The following is an 18,844-nucleotide window of genomic DNA, read 5'->3' on the forward strand; positions in this document are numbered from 1 at the left end:
TGGGTTAACTACACAACAAATATAGCACTGAGTTTTATGAGTGACATGAGGATTAAAAGAACCAGCAGGATTATGTATACATGTACAGTATCTCACACCTTCAGCAAACATCGTCCGACATATTATAGGCAAAAAATTAACTGCTGGAAGTAGTACGCTAGTACGAAGACTATTGCCTTTTGCTCAAGTTGCCGCCTCTCTCCCCAGCATCTGATAATTAGATTTTTTGGGATGTGCAAATCCTACTGCCTTTATAGTTGAGTAACCCCCACCATCAGTGCTTGGAATGTGATTGGAAGTGCTGCGGTGCAACCAGTTAATTTTCAGTCAACTACCCAGCCAGATCGGAAAGCAAATGGAAAGTTATCAAATCAGCACAGGAAAAAGAGGGTGTTTCCCACACTGTGCCTTTGGAATGTTTTGGCTAAACTGAAAGCCATCATTCAAACCCAAATGCCAACATTTGAAGAGACAATGACGGGACAGATAGCAACATCCGGGCCTGGTCTTTAGTCTGGGTTAGAACACAAGAGGGTTTCTTTTCCGCGGCTTGGGCCCGGGTCACTGCTGTGTCTCCCCCCTCCTCCATTAAGTCTGTATACAACTCTGACGTCCGGCAGCTTGCATCCCTCACTCCTACCAGAGCCTCAGAGAACATTGCCCTATTCTCCACCACGCACTCAGGAGTGATAGAAGCAGGGACCCAGAGAGAGGAGGGGAGGGGAAGAGGGTACACTCTAAACAAAAAGGGTTCTATATAGTACTAGAGCATGGTTCCTTAGGCTTGTACTGTAGCAGAATCCTTTATGGTGCTGTAAAGAAACTTCTAAGAACATGAGAAATGTTACAGATTCACAGTATTAAAAGGCATTTTCAAGAACCACACTAAGTCATTTAAAAGTCTTTGCTTTTACAAAATCAGAAGATTTTTTGGGTCATTACAGTTCCATATAGAACCACTAACCAAGGAAACCTTGAAGAAACCTTGAAGAACTCTCCTTTTTCTGTGTGTAGGGGGTGGGGTAGGACACTTAGCACAAAGGGGAAGCCTGGATTAAGTCATGAGCGGCAAGCGACATAGGTTGGATTTTAAGTGGGTGAGATCACATCCTCTCCATTAAACAGTGAACAAACTCATCTTCGCTTCACATCCAGAAGAGATCAGTCTGACAATACAGATGAGCTTTGTGTCTTTGTCTTTTTGATCGGTGTATGCCATTCATTGCAGAAAATAGAGCATGCATGAAAAGTACGCCCATGTTCACAGTCTGTTGAGAGACTGATGTTCTTCATGTGAGCATACAGCTAGTTTTCTGAATGTTATATAACTCTGCTGAGTGAGGGGGCCCCCTGTTCTGCTCCAGCAGTCAGCTCTGAAGTTCCCCAAGCTTTTCTCCTCGTTTGCCTCGCAGCACACAGACGTCTCAAGGCGGCGCAGAAGGCAGGGGACTGGGCCGGGGCCAAGAGGCAGCGGCTGCCTGTCACAAGTGAACAAGTGTGTGTGGTCAGAGATTAGGGAAGGAAGGACACAAACAAAAATTCCGGTGAAGGAGCTCCTGTGGCAGCTGTGGTTTTGTGGGTGGGAAGGATGCTGGACAGCTGGAGCGTCCTGATTGGCCGCCGAGGCCGAGCGGGCGTGTCCCGGCGATGGCCAGCTTCCTCTGTGAAGTTTTAAATGAGAAGAGTGGCAATTCATCAGGGACAGGATGTCCAATAGGGAGATAGATCCCAGGGGTAGATAGAGGGCCTTGCAGCTGGCCACTCGGTGACCTTGGATGAAACAAAAGTTAGTCTTTCTCCCCTCTGTCCCTCTCTCTCTCTCTGTCTGTCCCTCTCTCTGCTCTCTGTGCCTATAGAAAAATGAGCCGTTAATCAGCAGCAGAGAGCTGAGCAGTTTCCAGTAAGTCATTTTCTGTAGGTTTATTTTAAGGCAATGGGCCTCACAGCTCCACAAATAACATTGCTTTCTTCGTCTCCTGACTTCCCTTAGACTCTGCAACATTTCCTCTCCAGCACACTTACATTTCCCTCCTGAGAGAGAGGAGGAAATGGGGGCCCTCGCAATGTGAACGAAAGTGCTTTGAAAGTTGCTCTAGTGAGGTGATATGCTCCTTGTAAATGGCGAGCAGGGAGGGATTCAGGGGCAGACTGCTGGGGCCTGGACTGTCTGGGAGCTGCCTGGTGCTTTCCTGTGTGTGGTGCATGCTCACCCTGGGCCTCCTCAACTTGAACAGCGGCATAAAGAGGCCTCTGTGAGGCTGAGTCAGCTCCAGCCTTAATTCACCTCATTGGTCTCATTGCTTGATTAAATTCAGAGGGAAGACTCAGAAGGCCCCTATTCCCCCTCATGTATTCAGACAGAATGATGGAAGTCATCATGTCATCAGTATGGGAGTTGAAGTCTGTCACAGTAATGGTCCTCATGTAGGGCAATTAGAGAAACTAACCGTGAACTTTAGCCGGACCCGACATGTTGATGCACACTGAAAAGTATTGTAAATCCAATAAGCCTAAGTGGGAGTGGGAAATATTGTTTCTGTGAGGAAAGTCTTTTCCTAATGACATTGTCTTAAAATTGGAACCATTCTAGGAATCTTGGCTGAATATGGTATCGCGTTGCAGAACAGACTACATTTATCCAATCAAGCGCAGAGAGGACAAGAGCGTCTGAAATGTAAGCAGCAGAGCCTAGTCTGCATGATATGGTCCTGCACCGACCACTTCAGTTCGACCACAAACCAGCTCTCTGGACCGCACTGACCTCACCACCGCAGCCAGCAAGGCAAACAAACAAACACTCTGGGTGATGGCGAAATCAAACATTTTCCCTCGCCTATTGTGTAATCTGGCTTTCCAAAGAGCGCCGGACGAAAAACCCAAGACAAACAGGGGCATACCAGGCCTATCTGCAGGAAATGCCATGATATGTTAGAGTGGTGACGGTGTGACCACATCATTCTCCTCCAGTCCCCTGGCACACTGCCTGGCTTTGATCCTGTCAAGGCTGGTGGGACACTGTGGAGGTCCAGCGGAGCAGAGGGGCTGACCTGCAGCTCGGAGGCCTCCGCAGGGCGCCGGGACCATCAGCCTGGTATGTCAGTACTGTTCTGTATCCACCAGGGCGTTCCTCCCTCTGACCAAGCCAAGGGATTTCACATACTGCCCACCATTACTGAAATCAACTCATCTCTAACTTAAGAGGAGGAATATGAGACAAAACATGCCTGGTATGGAGCCAGTCCTAGATAGTAATTGCCCCATCCTCTGATATAAAGATTAAGTCTGCGTTCTCTGTGTTCATCCCAAATCCTCCTCCTACAAATTACGCAGTTAAAGAGACTGGAAATGGGCTTTAATTTTTCTCTCCTGATTCCCTGTCCCTTAAAAACAACATGGTCACCACTTTCCCATGTCTTTTTTTCCCCCCATGATACATTACTTTGGGTGCAGCCCTTTTTAGCTCAGAGAGCTTAAAATCCAGTTCAACAGGCTGAGCCTTAGTTTAGACACAGAAAGAGAGCAAAAAGTACTTCCACCCTAGACAAAGCCAGTTGAAATCAAAACCTGGAGATTAGTCTCAATCAAATAATAATCTTGAAGGACCAGATACTTGGGCTTTGTCACCTAGCTAATAAGCCCCACAGGCTATGAGAGGTGGATCAGGGTGATCATGACACAACATGCTACACAAAAAAAAATCATTTCACACTCTTGAAAACATGACATTTGATCCAACTAAACATTCCCACAAGGATGGCCTTGTTCAGCAGTCTATCAGGCCTATTAATAACAGAAACCGCCCAGAAGAAACGTTTTTCCTCTTGCCTAGGGTCAACGAAGAGGAAGTCATCAATTCTTCCCACCGAAACTCTGGGAGGACCAGGGCTCCTTCTGCTCTATTCTAATAGTTATCATTCAGATGTCAGCCCTGGGCCGGCCCACACCGGTCCACTTGTGTGAGACGGGAGAGAGCGAGGTTCACAGTGCTGCTGCGGTCCGGAGCTGCGATGCTCCGGCTGATCCTAGACCGCAGCTTCCCAGGCCCGAGGCCTCGTCCCTGGGGAACGCTCTTGCAGTTCCAGCCATATCACTCTGGATCCTCAGCACTCTCCACAATGGGAACACATCCCATTAGAGTGACCTACATACTGCACCCACCCAGAGGATGTGCATCTAAGATATCAAGCATATAGTTCAGCGGATTTAGTCTGAGCTTGTAGTCAGGACCTTCCGGATGTATACGGATCGGATGCATACAGCAGGCCTACATTAACAACAGACTGTACATTAGATACCTTTTAATGCTTGTGAGTTAACTTTATGCCACACAGCTACTATATAATCTGGTCAGAGTGCACACAAAGAGGGATGTCACCCACCTGTAATAATTGTTTTGATGGCATACATGCATATAGGTTTGCATACTGTAAACACTTATATCCTTCAATAACTACCTATAAGAGAGTCCTGGTATTGTGCAAAAACCTCTTCAGTGTCACTATCTATTAAAACTCACAATGATTCCATTCTCATGGAAATTAAGGGGTCAGGCTGATTCCCTGACAACCTTGGATGTCTTTGTTTCCGATCGTTATGTAATCATTGATAACAGGAAGTAGTGAGGCATATGTTATGGTTGGAGCCACAGCCGGGGCTCAAGCCCTTGGTCAGGATTCCCACTGTCACTGACTGAGGAAATGAAAGCACAGGGAGGCTCTCTTTATGGTTAGCCCATGAAGACATAAATACTCACTGGGAGAAGCAAGACTTTCAATAGGAGCGCTGAAAACTGATGACTGGGCAAAGAACGAATTGCACAAGATAAAATAGCTTGATAGAACAGGCTCCAAAAGCCTGCAAGACACAATGCAGTGTCGAATTTATTCTCCTGCAATTGTGCTCATGACCTGGTAAAAAAGCAAACATTCTTGAGGAATCTGTGAAATGTGTAGCGTGGGAGGAGTGGTTTGACACATGTGGCTGTTTGCTAGACATGAAAAACAGCCAGGGCTTTCAAGGTGCGGCTCCTCTCTCCACCCTTTGCAGTCGTGGCTGTCAATCTGATATGTGTTCTCAGATGTGAGGGGACGGCGTGTGTTTGTTTTCTGCAGGGTTTCCCAAGTTCAGTCTGTGCCTCCAGGGCGTGCAGATACAGCGATAGTGAGGGGCCGGTGGAAGTGTCTAGTTCCCACAGAACCTCACCACAGCTTACATTCAACAACATGGCTGCATGCAACAACTATATCACTGTCTGTACCAGCTGCAAACTAAACTCACACAGGATGATGATCAGAAGGCAACCAGCTAGGCTCAAGTGCAACTTTGCAAGCACTCACACACACACACACACACACACACACACACACACACACACACACACACACACACAGACAGACAGGATGACAGGCAGAAAGACAGAGGCACAAGGCAGACAGATAGAGGCTGTGTCAAGCAATATGAAGTGAACTAACAGGCTGGTAAAGAGCTGGCAGCTGAAGGGTCGTGAATGCAGCCACTACTGCGGTTCCACAGAGAGGAACAACAAAGGTATCAATGGCCAACAACAGCTGGGTCTGCTTCCTCAAGAGTGTGTGGTTGATGTATGGGGAACACGATACACACTCTTCCACTGTGCAGCCACACAACAGCCTACATGACATTTGATATTTCAATGCACATGACCGGTCCGGGCTAATCGTCTTGACGTGACACCCGGAAGCGTTCGGCTCGGCACGGACAGAGGACACGTGTCATCCTCGTCCGAGTTGTGAAATGTGCTTCTTCTCATCTTACAGATAAGAAGCACAAATATCTGACATTCAGCGGCGGAGTGAGTATGTACAAGAGAGAGAAAGTGATAACACATTCCCTCATGCTATAATCATTTCCTCCCTCGGGCACAGTTTCTGCCTCGACAGCTAGCTCACCAGCTGAGAGAGAGGGAGAGAGGATGTGCAGGGAAATGTGCCTCGGCAGCAGCAAAAATGAAAGATATGCCGGAATTTTTTCCTCTAACCTTACATTCAGAGTCACCTGCCCATTCAAACTGAGCTTTCTGTCCCCAGATGACTTATGATAGGAAGTGAAGAGGCTGAGTCATTATCATCACAGCAACTGATTTCACACCAACAAAACCGTAGCTAATGCACCAACACCACACACACCGACATACTCAACAACGAGGCTTATCAGCAATACACTTACAGTGGACTTCAAACACAACCTGTATGACTCACTCTACCTGCTGTCAGAAAATGAATGGAAATTAGGGCTTTGTGTACGCAGTGAGTGAGTTCAGCTCGTAACATTTGTCACCAATCTGTATCCTTTCTCACAGGTCACTTTAATAAAGATACTCCAGAAATCAGATAAATTGTTTAATTATCTTCATCTATTTACTTCATAGTGAACTTCACAGTCACAAGGTCTAGGTTGAGTTTATACATGCTACACAAGGTCACAGCTCTACGCAGCAGATAGACAGATAATGATAGTGAAAGTATTAAAAGAAGATACCAGTCCGATAAGGAGCGAGGCTGCTCCTGTGAGAGTTGTGCATGCTCAGCGTTTTGCCCACAGACGCTGAGTTGCATTTTGGTCTTGACAGGAACTCCAATATTCTCACCATCTACAAGTTCACTTTTGACCTCCGTGCACCGCTGAGGCTCATTTGTCTGTCTCTGATGTGGGGAGACACTGCTCCCCAACAGACAGGCTGACGGGCACGTGCCAACACGCTGAGCACTGCACCCTCTTTCAATACAGCAAGCAAAGCATGTTTCCCACACAGGCTTTAGACGCCAAACGTGTTCTTACAACTGTTCCTTTAGATGATAACAGAGATATGGCGGTTTACGTAATCTGTCTCTCAGGGAGAAAAGGTCTATCAGAAAATCATCACACTGCTGGTTTTTGTGTACAACAACCACATAGCGGGAAACATGGTGGCATGACTGAGCAGCCTCTCTATAAAAGATAAACGCTGTGCTTTATGGGAACAGAGGTATCCAGCATCTCTGCACAGCCCATATGCGGTGTGTATGACTGGCCACAGGGTACAACAGTTTAATTCACAGATCCACTGCAGCCAATTAGGCTTTACTCGCGTTGCCACATCAAATGGCTGCTGACAAAGCTAATGGGATTAGTTGTTTTTGCATGCTATTGTCCTGCTGATGTGATTTGGGTCTACGAGACGCACATCGGAACCTGCAGAGGTTTAATCGTCTCTCCAGATGTTTCATCCTCTGACCATTATTCACATGTGCTAAGAGTTTCAGAATAAGAGAATGCCTTGCGGAGCTTTACATCATCTAACATAGGAAACGCATCCGTGTTGCGAGGCATGTGAACCACTTCAAAACTGAGAAATTGAGAGCTGATTTTAATATTGCAAACAATCACTGGCTATGGCTCCTCAGCAGCCCAGAGGTGCAGCGGTTCAGTCTAACAGTAATGGAACATTGTGTGGGCTGAGGGCTCATTGACGTCGGCTCGCAGAAAACTTCCAAGAACACATGAAAATGCTTTTTGCAATGTCATAACATAGAGAATATGCGCAGTTCTATCCCATCGACTACAGCAGCGGATTGTGCAGCAGATCAAACAGACAGGCCTGGGGCACATTATATCAGATTTCATTTTGGGTTGAGGCCCTTCATTCATTTCTGACATTTACAGTTGGATCGGTGCGCCCCTCTTCGAGGCCTCTTGGCTCTCGTTCTGCACTGAGGCCCCACCAGCCTCTCTGGAAAAACCCAGTGCATCTGACTTGCATTGCCTGGCTCCACTTGTGTGTTCTGTTTGGCCCGTGCCGCTGGAGGAGGAGAGCGGGCCAATTACCAGCCGCTGCTCCGAGACCAACATGATGTCATCCTCCCGCTCCGCCATAACAGGCTGCAGATGAGAGGGCTGGGTCTCTCAGCCATATTCGCTTAACACAAAGCAGGAAAAGCTTAAAAAAAACGAAATGGTATTGAATGTCTAAGAACATTAACATTTTTTCTCAATCTACACTCAGTTATTGTCCATTAGAGTGGTCCCTCATGCATCACAGCCTGTTAGGAGCGTAACAGCCTAGAGACAGTGTGGGTAATAGCATGCTATATTCATCTCATGAGAGAAAACACCTTGTTTGAATAAGACTGATAACAGCCCAAGAGGAAACAATGGGAGTGTCATCGCTGAATGGCTTTGAAGGCCTGTGTATGTCATAGCTGCGAGACAAAAGTGAGGTTTCTGAGGCAGGACCTCCATATGTTGTCGATGAGCCACACCCATGAGGACAAATCACCTGTGTGATGTAGTGTGCTGTGCCCTCTTGGCCTCCTACATCGGCCACACACTCCTCCATTGTGTGGAAAGCCACAGCCAGCCAACTGTGTCCTCACATATCAAAGGGGAGTGCGTAACAACGACGCTGAGACACAGAGATACATGCACATGCATACACTCGCTGACACAAACACACACTGCTTAAGTGCTATCCCAGAAGGCCTTGCATTTTCTAGGAAATGTGTGTTGAAGCCACATCAGAGAATCTGAAGGGGCCTGTGGGCTGCAGCAGATCTCCTCTCATTTCCCGACGTACTCGATCTCAAACGCCCCACAACCACACACTTCATATAGACTAGCCTTCTGGAGAAGACATATTGCCTGCATTGTTAGTATAGCTCAGAGCGAGAACAAATCACAGCCTTAAATGTTTAGGCGCACTAGGCCGTGATTTTATCTTTACATGATATGAATCAAGCCAAAGCCTCTGAGAAAAAGGGCATCGCCAACTGCCAGCATTCATTCAACTGTAGAGATAGACTGTATACAGGTAAAGCATGGGAAAGGAGAAGAGAACTACAAGCTATGTGTGACATCTGGAAATTACAGGGTCATAGTTGATGGTATTCATGCTCAGGATGTTGAGCAGAAGTCTTCCAAGGTGACAGCAGCGCTTTGGTTGCTCAGTCTGCTCTGCAAGCTGCTGTGTTTCGTGGTTGCGTATATGCAGTCCAATACAGTTCACTATGGTTTGTATCGTCTGTGCTGAATCAGAAATAATACTTTATTCTCTGTGGAGGATATCGCTGTTGTCGTCTGAAAACATAACTCCAATTTTAGCCATTTTTATTATTTTTGAAGGATCACATGCTCCTCTATGGGTTGAAAACAATTCTCTGACCTCATGGGCTTATGAAAGCCTTTCAAAACCTGTTGGATAACATCAAAAATGGATTGTCCTCAAGCTGAAAACAAGGCTGTTTTTCTTAGTTCCTGAAAGTCGAACTTTTGCCAATATGAGGTTTTCACCCGACAGCGACAATATGACAATGAGAGGAAATGAAGAGGTCAATTCCAAATCGCAATATATTCATTTTGGGAAAAAAATATTGTCACAACCAAGGAATTTTGTTACCTACTGTCCTTTTCATATAGTACCTTAATGTGTTTTAATTTTGTGCTATCAGTCATTTTAAAAGAGTAGGTGTGTATCTCATTCTATCTCACTGCACTCCAGATCATTTCTCTTCCTCTTTCTCTTTCTCCTCTTTCTCTTTAGTTGCAGATGCATTATCGAGAGTATCTGTTGGTATCTGTTGTGGGAGAGTGAAGAGCTTTGACGGTAAATTCCTCTCTAAATCTTCACAAGCCACGGATGAGATACGGCTCAGGGGAGGCTGGGTGAAGCCGGGTCAGGCACTTAACCTCAGCATGTGGCATGAGTATAGGAATGGACTTCATTCCCTTACAAATAACAGAATGAGTAGTAAAAAGATGTGTGATTAATGCAAGGTAAGCACAGCTGTACTTTTTATGCCATTCATTTTCAGCTCGGAGCGCTGACATGACGGAGCAGACCCTGAAGAGAGCCTGGGATTCGAGCACACCCAACCTCTATCCATCATAGCTGCTGAATGCATGACTTAACTGTCTGCTTGTAAACACCATAAAGGAAGAATATAGCCATCCCAATCACGTCTGTGTTCTATCACGCTCTTTCACGAGGGTTATCTCCTTTCTCTAAGAGGACCTCCACCTTGTTAATGTGTCTTTGGGCCTGTGTCATAGAGACTGTGTGAGCTATGCCCCGCTTCGCATTCCTCTGCCATCCAACCTCTGTCCTGCCTGGACTTTCCCACAGAACCCTAAACCCTGTGAATGAGAGTGGGCCTTTGTTTCAGGCATTTTTCATCCTGATCCCAGCAACTTCCCCATGGTGGAATGCAACAGGAATGCCAGCGCCAGCTACCTGGCATTAGAGAGTCTTTGTCCGGAAATAGGAGAGGCTGAAGGAGAGAACAGGTCAAAGAGGTTTGACAATGGATAGCTCACTCTCAAGGTGCCCAGCCCACATTACTGAGCAAATGAACAGCACAACCCGGGTCAAGTCTCTTAAACATGGCAAGGTGCACCAAGGAGAAGCAAAAAAAGCACATTGTTTGCAACTAGGCCAGTTTCACTATGAGTTCTCTCCCTGTCACAAGACTTTCTCCCAATGTACAAATCATTAACTGGCGCACTGATGTAGCAACTGATTGGCATGCATACGCTAGCACAGTTGAAATGTGCGTCTGCGGCAGTTAACAGGTTGTCGCGAGCTTATCACTGGCTGAGAGCTGGAACGGTTAAGGCAGCGGTTAGCCTCAAGGTGCAATTCCAGTCGTTCCTTTATACTGACAGACTGGCGAGGAAGGCGTTCATCTTCAAATTAAAGGATGCCATGTGCACAGCGTGGATTTCTTATGACACTGATCAGGACTTGTTTCAGTAGACTTATACCATTACTATCTCAGGCATAATGAGAATATAAACTCACTTGTGTTTTTTGAGCGACACTAATTTCTTGAGCTTGGATGTGATGTAAAGCATTACGTGATTTTGCCAGATTATTACAAGTGTGAGGTTATAAAATGAACTGACAACAAACCAGGAATCCGAAAACATTCTACCAAATAAAAAGACATTTGCACCGCTTGAGCACCGCACAAAACCGATTCACTGTAAGCGTGGGAACAAACATGGAGGTGTGCGTGTCAGAGCAGAGTTTTGTGGTGGGATGCACAGACAGACAGACAGACAGGTACCTGGGCCCGTCAGTAAAGCCATTTCACCAGTAACCTGAGCAGCCTTACCTCCGAGACTATGGCTGATTTCTTTCCTGGATCCTGAGTCTGATGATAAGGAGCCGAGATAAGGTGCTAACTGAGGGGTAACGACAGAGCTAAGAAGACAAGGGTGGGACATCAGGTCGTATATCCCTACATGTCATGACTGCAATTACCAAGGGGCCTAGGCTCACCTCCTGGGAGAAGCAGCATGTATTAATCTACTACTTGTTTGCCAACTGTTGTGGGTTGGAAGTCAACTAACTTTCAATTCAACCAATCCATGAAGTTGGATATTCTTCAATTTCAAAAAATGAACAACTTGAAAAATAATTGAGAATGAATGCCTATTATTAGCCACTGAATAGCAGTGGCACTTTGAGTAAACCGAAATGAAAGTGGAGTGACCCCAACCCTGGTTCCAGTCCAAACCAAACCGAACCGAATTCAAACCGCACTTTTTCTCCGGTGTTTAGTTATAGCACTTTGACTGTATAACATCCTCTTTCCTAGAAAACGCAGCAGATGTGCTATTTATTGCCCTCAGGCCGCCAAGAATCCTGGGGAGGAGAGCTGAACAAGTGAAGAGAGGCAAACTTTCTGTTGTCCAGACTCCCTTCCTCCCTCCAGAGAGGAAATTTTATGAACTCACAGGGGGAAGATAAGGCATCTTCCTCGACACGACAGCCCATTCTATGAATTCCACTGAATTCATCGCAATATATTCATACAGTGGTATGTGTGAACACCTGAAGCTGAGAAACCAATCTACCCAGACTGTTGCAGAAACACATGCCGGCATTCACAGCCAGTGCTGGCCTGAATATGAGCCAAGAGTGGCCATCTTGAAAGCTGCGGTTGAAGTGTCACAGGTCACCAATCAAAGTATATCACAGGCATTCCTTCCTATATCACCAGATGGCTGCAACAGATGAATGAGCAGCTTATAGGGGGATAAAAATATGAAAGGGAAATGTATAATTGGCCTGTGTTTACCACCAGACCTTATAGAGATAGGTCACTTAAATCATGAAGGATTTTCTTTTTATGAACAAACAGCCAGATAGTTTTCAGTGCTATGTTCCATTATCTGATTTACCAGTTTTTTTTTTTAATACGGAAGGAAAAATCTAAGTCATGCAGCAGACATTTGCCTTCAGTTCTTGTTTGCTATTTACAAAAGCAGACTTCACCATGGTCACCGGGCCTGCACACTCGACATGGTGAGAGAGCGAAAGAGAATCATTTCCTATTCGAAACCCCATTATGTAACCACAGGAGGGCCGTACGAACTGGGTTGCCACCCCTGAAGCATCCAGAGATCTGCTGCTAGATAGGTTATGTAGGATTAAGTAGATTAGGGGCAGTCATGATGGGACCTGTGAGTGGATCTCTGAGGTAAGGTAGTTTTGACATTAGGGGGGGAACATCTTCCCTTCCACACTGATCTCATAACTGCAACTGTATGGTAAAGCATTCATCAAATAACACACATCCACCCACCATTCACAGTCACTGTTCCCAGCAGAAAAGGGGAATTGTGTAGAGACAGAGCACATATTTAGTTCCTTTCTATTGCTGTAAAAATACCATAAGAATATGCAAGCCGTAATTTTGAATGAGATAGGCAACTCCGGTAACATGAGGCCTCTCTGACTATTCCTTGGCAAAAAATGAAGGGACAAATGAAGTGACGTTATGCCTGAACATAATCAGATAGACAGGGGCTGGAACACTGGCTGGTTGTCACTCAGATCCAGAGGATTCTGATCTTACAAAGTCAGACACAGGCATTGATCTAAGCCTGTGAAATCCTCCACATACAAAAAAGGGAAAATTTAAGAGTGGGTCTCAAATAGCCAAATCCCATTTTCTCCTAGACGCATCACGGTGGTGTGCTCACCTAGTAACTGGTAAACACACATCAACAAAGGCTAAAAAGCATTAATGAACCTCGATATTTTCTCCAAAGAAAACAGTAGGGGTACTTAAGTGTTGCCACACTGCAAAGTCTGTGCAATATCATCCAGGCTGCTCGTCTACATGCCTACTGGGACTGTGTTCACACTGGGACACCACACGGCCACTTGGAATGTGGTTTCGTCTGCCTTGATTTGCTGCGTCAATCACTGTCACTGTTGGAGAAATGGTATGTCCCAGCAATAAGACACACAAGGCACCTTTGGCTAAGTGGCTAACACTAAACCAAGACTAAAGACTAGCAGAGATTGTGATCTCCCCATAAGGTGTCCGAGAAACCACGTCCAGGGGCCAGAGCTCAGGTTCAAACAATAGACACGCAGACATCCGGCAAGTGCGGCACGTGCTTGAATGGAAACCTAGACGTCCCTTTAGTCAGACTTTAAGCGTGGCCTCGGGGTGTGCTACCTATATCGTATTGTTGCATTGTGGGAGCCTGTAATGTGGTCAAGGGCGGGGTGGGGCTGGACAGGTGCTCATCTAACGTGGCCACCTGCCAAGAAAAAAAATCACACCACAACACCTGCATAGTGTTTGACACATTGTCCTAGAACATGAATAATTAATTAGCACCTACAAAGGGAAGAATCAGTTCTTTAGAAACGGAGTCATCAAATTCCGTTCAGGTCCCTGCGTTGTGCTTTGTGTTAAGAGAATCATCTAAAATTTCAACTTATGCACTATCAGGGTAATCATCTGGTTCTTGTGGATGCATATACCAAATGTGCCTTTTACACAAATACTGAGTATTATATAACAGACAACAATACACAATACTGTCTGTGATCCATACAAGTATCCAATCCATCTGAACACTTTCATTTTAAAAACACACTGTATATCAAGCATAGTGTTACTGTTTCCAGTGTCAATTTGTCACTTATACTAGTCAGAGCTAAACTAATAAAAGAGGAATAAAGTGATGTCATGTCACAGGCTAAATGTGAAGCCTAGCCTGATCATCATACCACACTGACTCAAATGTAGACAGTTGAATCTAGCGTTGCCAGGTCCAACCCCCCCTCCAGTTACACCAGTGCACATAATGTATACATGAAGCTGGCTCTCCACTCTGACACTGGGAGGGAGATACCTCTATACAGAAAGCTGTGCTTGTGCTACATGGCAGCGGGATGACTAAGCATGAGGCCCACTGCCTGTGGCACTGTGCAGACATGTTCCATTCTGTCAGCGCCCAGCAGCACATAGGCACCATTTCACATGGTCCCCCAACTCTTGGCGAAGGGAGTGGGAACTTCTGAGGCTCTACAAACAGCCTAGCAAGCATGCATCCACTGTGGCTGTGACTGGAGGCAGAGCAGTCTAGGCATCTGTCCCTCAGCCAGTATCTCAGGGTGGTTTTCTCACTGCAGTGCATGCTCGTGACAAGCATAGCTTACAGGCACTTTACAGTAGCGTGAGCGTGCACGTTTTGAGCACAGGTGATGGGTGCCATGCTGCTGCTGGTGCACTGATGCGAGAGAAAGGGTGGTTATCAACAAAAGCAACATGAAAAAAAAAGTGTGTAATTCCAACGCAATTCTGTAAGAACAGTTAATGGGCTTGCAGAGAGTGAGAAAATGCAATACATAAAAGCAGTGTCAGATGCAGGAAGAGGTATTTTTTATTGTTTTTGGGAGCCCCAGTGAAAAAATGAGTTCATTGTTCTGCAAAAGTGAGTCATATATTACAAATCAGTGTCAGGAAAATGAACAGTGAGGCCATTTGCAGGTATTTCCCCCCAAACAGTGAATATCTAAGCTAAGCATTCTCTTAAAACCAACCCCCAGTATCATTCACTGCGTTCACAATGTGTGTGGTCTGAAAGAAATACTCATCAGTGGTTTGAGTCTTTATCACCACCTAGTGGTCTTTGGTACAAAAACACATATTAAACCCTCCATCACAGTTGTGCTGGTGCATCAAGTCTCTACATGAGCAGAAAGATAAAACCTTTAAAACTTAAAATCCAAAACAATTCATCGTGTATCATCATTCATCATTCAATAAAAAGTAGAAAGATAAAACTTTTAAAATGTAAAATCTAAAACAATTCATCATGTATCATCATCATTCATCATTCAATAAAATAATAAAAAAAATTATAATGAATCAATTCAAGCCTTTATATTTCCTATGAATTAATCTAGTCTCCATGTTGAAGCTGTAGTGCACTTTATCCCCAAATTACGATTATAGTGTCTCCATCCATCCAATCAGCCTGAACACTGGGGCTGTTCTTCCTCTTCTTTTGTACTTCTGTACATTAACATGTATGCTGTATCTCTGTAAACAATAATAATAATAATAATAATAATAAACGTTACTTATATTGCACTTTTCAAAACAATGTTAAAGTTAAACAATATACTTCACAGAGTTAGGAAAGAAAAAAGGATAAAAAGACAGCAAGAAGACAATTATAATTAATATATAATATATATACAGATATATATCTATATATACATCTGATATATCTTATATGTAAAAAACAGTGCAATAAACAGTTATAGTCAACCAACTAGTTATTAGGTAAAAGCTAGTTTATAAAAGTGAACCATGGCATAGTCAGTGTTGGCTGACGGGGTGAGCTCCAGCTCTGTTTGGATGTAATAACATTATGTCATATTTTCAAAATACTAGGAATTCAAATATTTGATGTTGATCATTTTACCTGTAATCTCCTCCATATGTTCTCTGTACGTCTTTCCAGGTGGCCTGGATGTTGTCACGCAAATCACAAATCACCAAATGAATCACACAATTACATACAAAAAGAGAGCTACATTCAGATAAAAATACCTCTTTAACGTATTTTTTTAATTAGCAAATATTTTGTCTCTGTTAGAAAGCCTTAGGGCATTATTTCACTTTGGTAGAACATTATTTTTAGGGAGCTTAAAGGATAAACCTAAGAAATGGTTTCAGACATTTCACATGCTAACGTCACAACATGCGTGATTAGATATGAATAATTTATGCAGAACCTTTGCAAAGCTTTGGTAAAGGGATTTACATACAGGTTCTCATGTCTAACAATTTTTATGGACTACACAGACAAAAAAAACGCGTTTTTAAGTCAGTTTGCTCCAGACTCACCTGCTCTACATAGCTGTCATTTGCAAAGTACCACTGATGGTTCCCCTTGTGACGAACGTAGGCAGTGTAGTGTCCAAACATTGCACTACCAGAGTGCACCACTACTGCAAACAATACGTACTTGCAGTCATTCTGGAAGAACACACAATAACTTTTTAGATGACAACAGATACAATCTCTAGATACTCTTCTGTAAATTCTGTATCAAGTACCTTGACGTAGTCCTTTGAGAATGCCTCTTCTCCCAGGTTCTCCCACAAGTCAAAGGTTTCTGGAAAAGTAACTGCGCAATCCAGTTTTTCAGTGAAACCACGATAACTGCGGAATCGGTTCACGTGCACACACAAAATATGGGGCAGGGAGAGCAGTTTGAAACCCTGAAAGAGAAAAGAGATGTTTGAGTATGTTAGGTAGAGTATTTTTTGGGGTAGCATTAAAACCAAACCTCACCTGTTTGGATGGAGTTTTGCTTCCACATTGTGCACAAAAGCAACAGTCCCTGCCCTTCAGCTCCTGAAGCTGGAAGAAGGACGTCATGCAGCCTTCCTGAAACAGTGAACACTTTAGGAATAGCCCTGAAGCAGAGATTCAAATTCTCATTTGAACAGACAGAAAGCTCACCAGGGAATTGCGGTCCTCCCTTATATGTAGAGGCAGGTTGAGTAGGTAGCTGGTCCAGCACTGGACGGAGCTGCACACTGAACAATGAAGGTGTGTCTCCACTGAAATCTTGTACAGATTCTGGATTTCAAGAGCCTAGCGGAGAACAAAATACAGGTTAATGTAGATGATGCAATTAAAGACAAATTTGGGCATTTGTGATTAAAGACGAACCAGTTGTTTGTCATCCATCTGCTGCTGCATGAAGTTCAGAATGGAGAGGAACACCTCATCGGCATCATGTTGTATACTAACTGTAAAACAACATATCGATGTCAGGGACTGTGGGGTAAACCTGGGTAAAGTGAAACCACGCTAGGTGACAATGAACATCAGTATAATTTATGGTGCATGTGGACAGTTGACTACTCATACGTCGAATGTAGTTTCTATCCAGACACTGCAGGAAGTTGTGATGAGGAGCAGGCTGAGGCTGGTCACTCCTCATGGCCATAAGAGCTTTCTTTAGCTGCAGAGGGATGTTACGACTGCCGTCTCCAGTACCAACTGGTGCCCACCTTGTAGAATATGATGTTCATACACCTCATTAATCTCCATGGTAATTTATAGCCGCTGTCGGGTGAAAACCTCCCAAAAAATCTCATGTCAATCTCATGCATTTTTGAGTTTATCCAATGGGGTTTGAAAGGGTTTTCAGAAGCCCAAAGGGTGCAGAACTTTCTCAACCCATAGAGAACCGTGTAATCCTTCAGTTGAAGTTAAAACTTTAAATATAAGCTGGAGTTTTGAGGTTTTCACACAACAACATTGTCTTATAATTCAGGATCATACAACATGGATAGTGAGACAGCATGGACAGGCTTACCTCTCCAGTAGGTCTGCCAGTTCCCAGGTAGCAGAGAAGGCCTGCAGTAAAGTGTTCACACAGCAGGACAAACCATAGTTCCTGAGTCCTCTCACGCCTGTAGCAGACCACATCAACACAAGTCAATCTTTTGTCTGTGACACCTTGAACCATTTCAAAAAGCAGCATATTATTTTAGTAAATTGCTCTTGGTGCTGAATAACATCTAGACCAGTGGTCCAGGGACAAACAGGGGTCCTTAAAGGGGTTACAGCAAAATGAGGAATCATTTAATTTCACTGTTATTTCACTCCCTAAAGATTAACGCAATGAAACAACGTCTAGATGGCTGTAGCCTATTATCAGAGCTTTCCCTCTCTCCACTGTTAAGCCATATGTGGTACATAATTCTGTACAAAGTATCATATCTAACAACAAAAATCCTCTCAAATGGGGTTCCTCGGAGCAATATCTTATGAAATGGGTGTCAGTGGTCTAACACTTACCCATCTGGGGTTCCATGACGTGAAACCGTTTGAGGATCCTTGTTCTAGACATCAGCACAAACATAACTTCATACTGTATGTTGCAAAATCAATAAACTACCTGACGGTGTGAAGGAGTGGAGACGGTCAAACCAGGAGAAGCATCTTGGCATGTTCAGGTTAAACGACATTGTACTAATCAAACACTTCCCGTATTTTATAATAATGCGTAAGTAAAACAGCACTCTGCACATCCCCGACCGAACATCTCCGCCGTATAAACAACTTCAACTTCACTTTCGTTTTCCAGTGTTTCTGCCTCTTCGCGGAGCTTTGCTGGAATCGAAACTGAACGAGTCGCAGGCGCAGACAATGTTTAGTAATAATAATAAAAAGACATAAACAAAACAGATATAGCCTATAAAATATCTGACACTACCCTAACAAAAAATACTATAGCTTAATATTGATATTAGGACTTATACTTCTGTGGTGTCTTCTCAATATTGCGTTTATGGTTTCCCCCCCCTCCTATATGGTATCATTATAATATTTCTATAGGGACTTGGAGTGTGTCTATGGTATTCAATAGTGAGTTTATAGTCAACCTATTGTACTTTATGGTATTGTTATCGCCTATGGCATCATTCTAATATTCCTATAGGGACTTATATATTTATTTAAAATAGTGTCTTCTAGTTTAGTTAAAATTTATT

The 18,844-nt window shown here is 44.2% G+C and overlaps 1 protein-coding gene across 2 annotated transcripts; it reads right to left on the minus strand.

Moving 5' to 3' along the window:
- Positions 1-14,692: 14,692 nt before the first annotated feature.
- LOC139650407 (ubl carboxyl-terminal hydrolase 18-like) lies at positions 14,693-18,484 on the minus strand. Of its 2 annotated transcripts, none has more exons than XM_071527072.1 (10): positions 18,250-18,484; positions 17,665-17,761; positions 17,214-17,356; positions 17,013-17,092; positions 16,800-16,934; positions 16,629-16,724; positions 16,391-16,555; positions 16,179-16,310; positions 15,754-15,797; positions 14,693-15,365 (listed from the first exon to the last, which is right to left on the minus strand). In XM_071527072.1, exons 1-10 carry the CDS (start codon positions 18,380-18,382, stop codon positions 15,296-15,298), a joined length of 1,095 nt encoding a protein of 364 aa, XP_071383173.1. In that variant the 5' UTR covers positions 18,383-18,484; the 3' UTR covers positions 14,693-15,295. The 2 variants fall into 2 exon arrangements, with proteins under 2 accessions (XP_071383173.1, XP_071383174.1); XM_071527073.1 differs by having other exon boundaries at positions 18,150-18,483.
- Positions 18,485-18,844: the final 360 nt, after the last annotated feature.

The sequence above is a fragment of the Centroberyx affinis genome, unplaced genomic scaffold, assembly GCF_046629955.1.
Source record: "Centroberyx affinis isolate AG114_WGS23_722 - 3 ecotype Tasmania unplaced genomic scaffold, CSIRO-AGI_Caff_v1 ptg001486l_1, whole genome shotgun sequence".
In the NCBI taxonomy this organism is placed as follows: Eukaryota; Metazoa; Chordata; class Actinopteri; order Beryciformes; family Berycidae; genus Centroberyx; species Centroberyx affinis.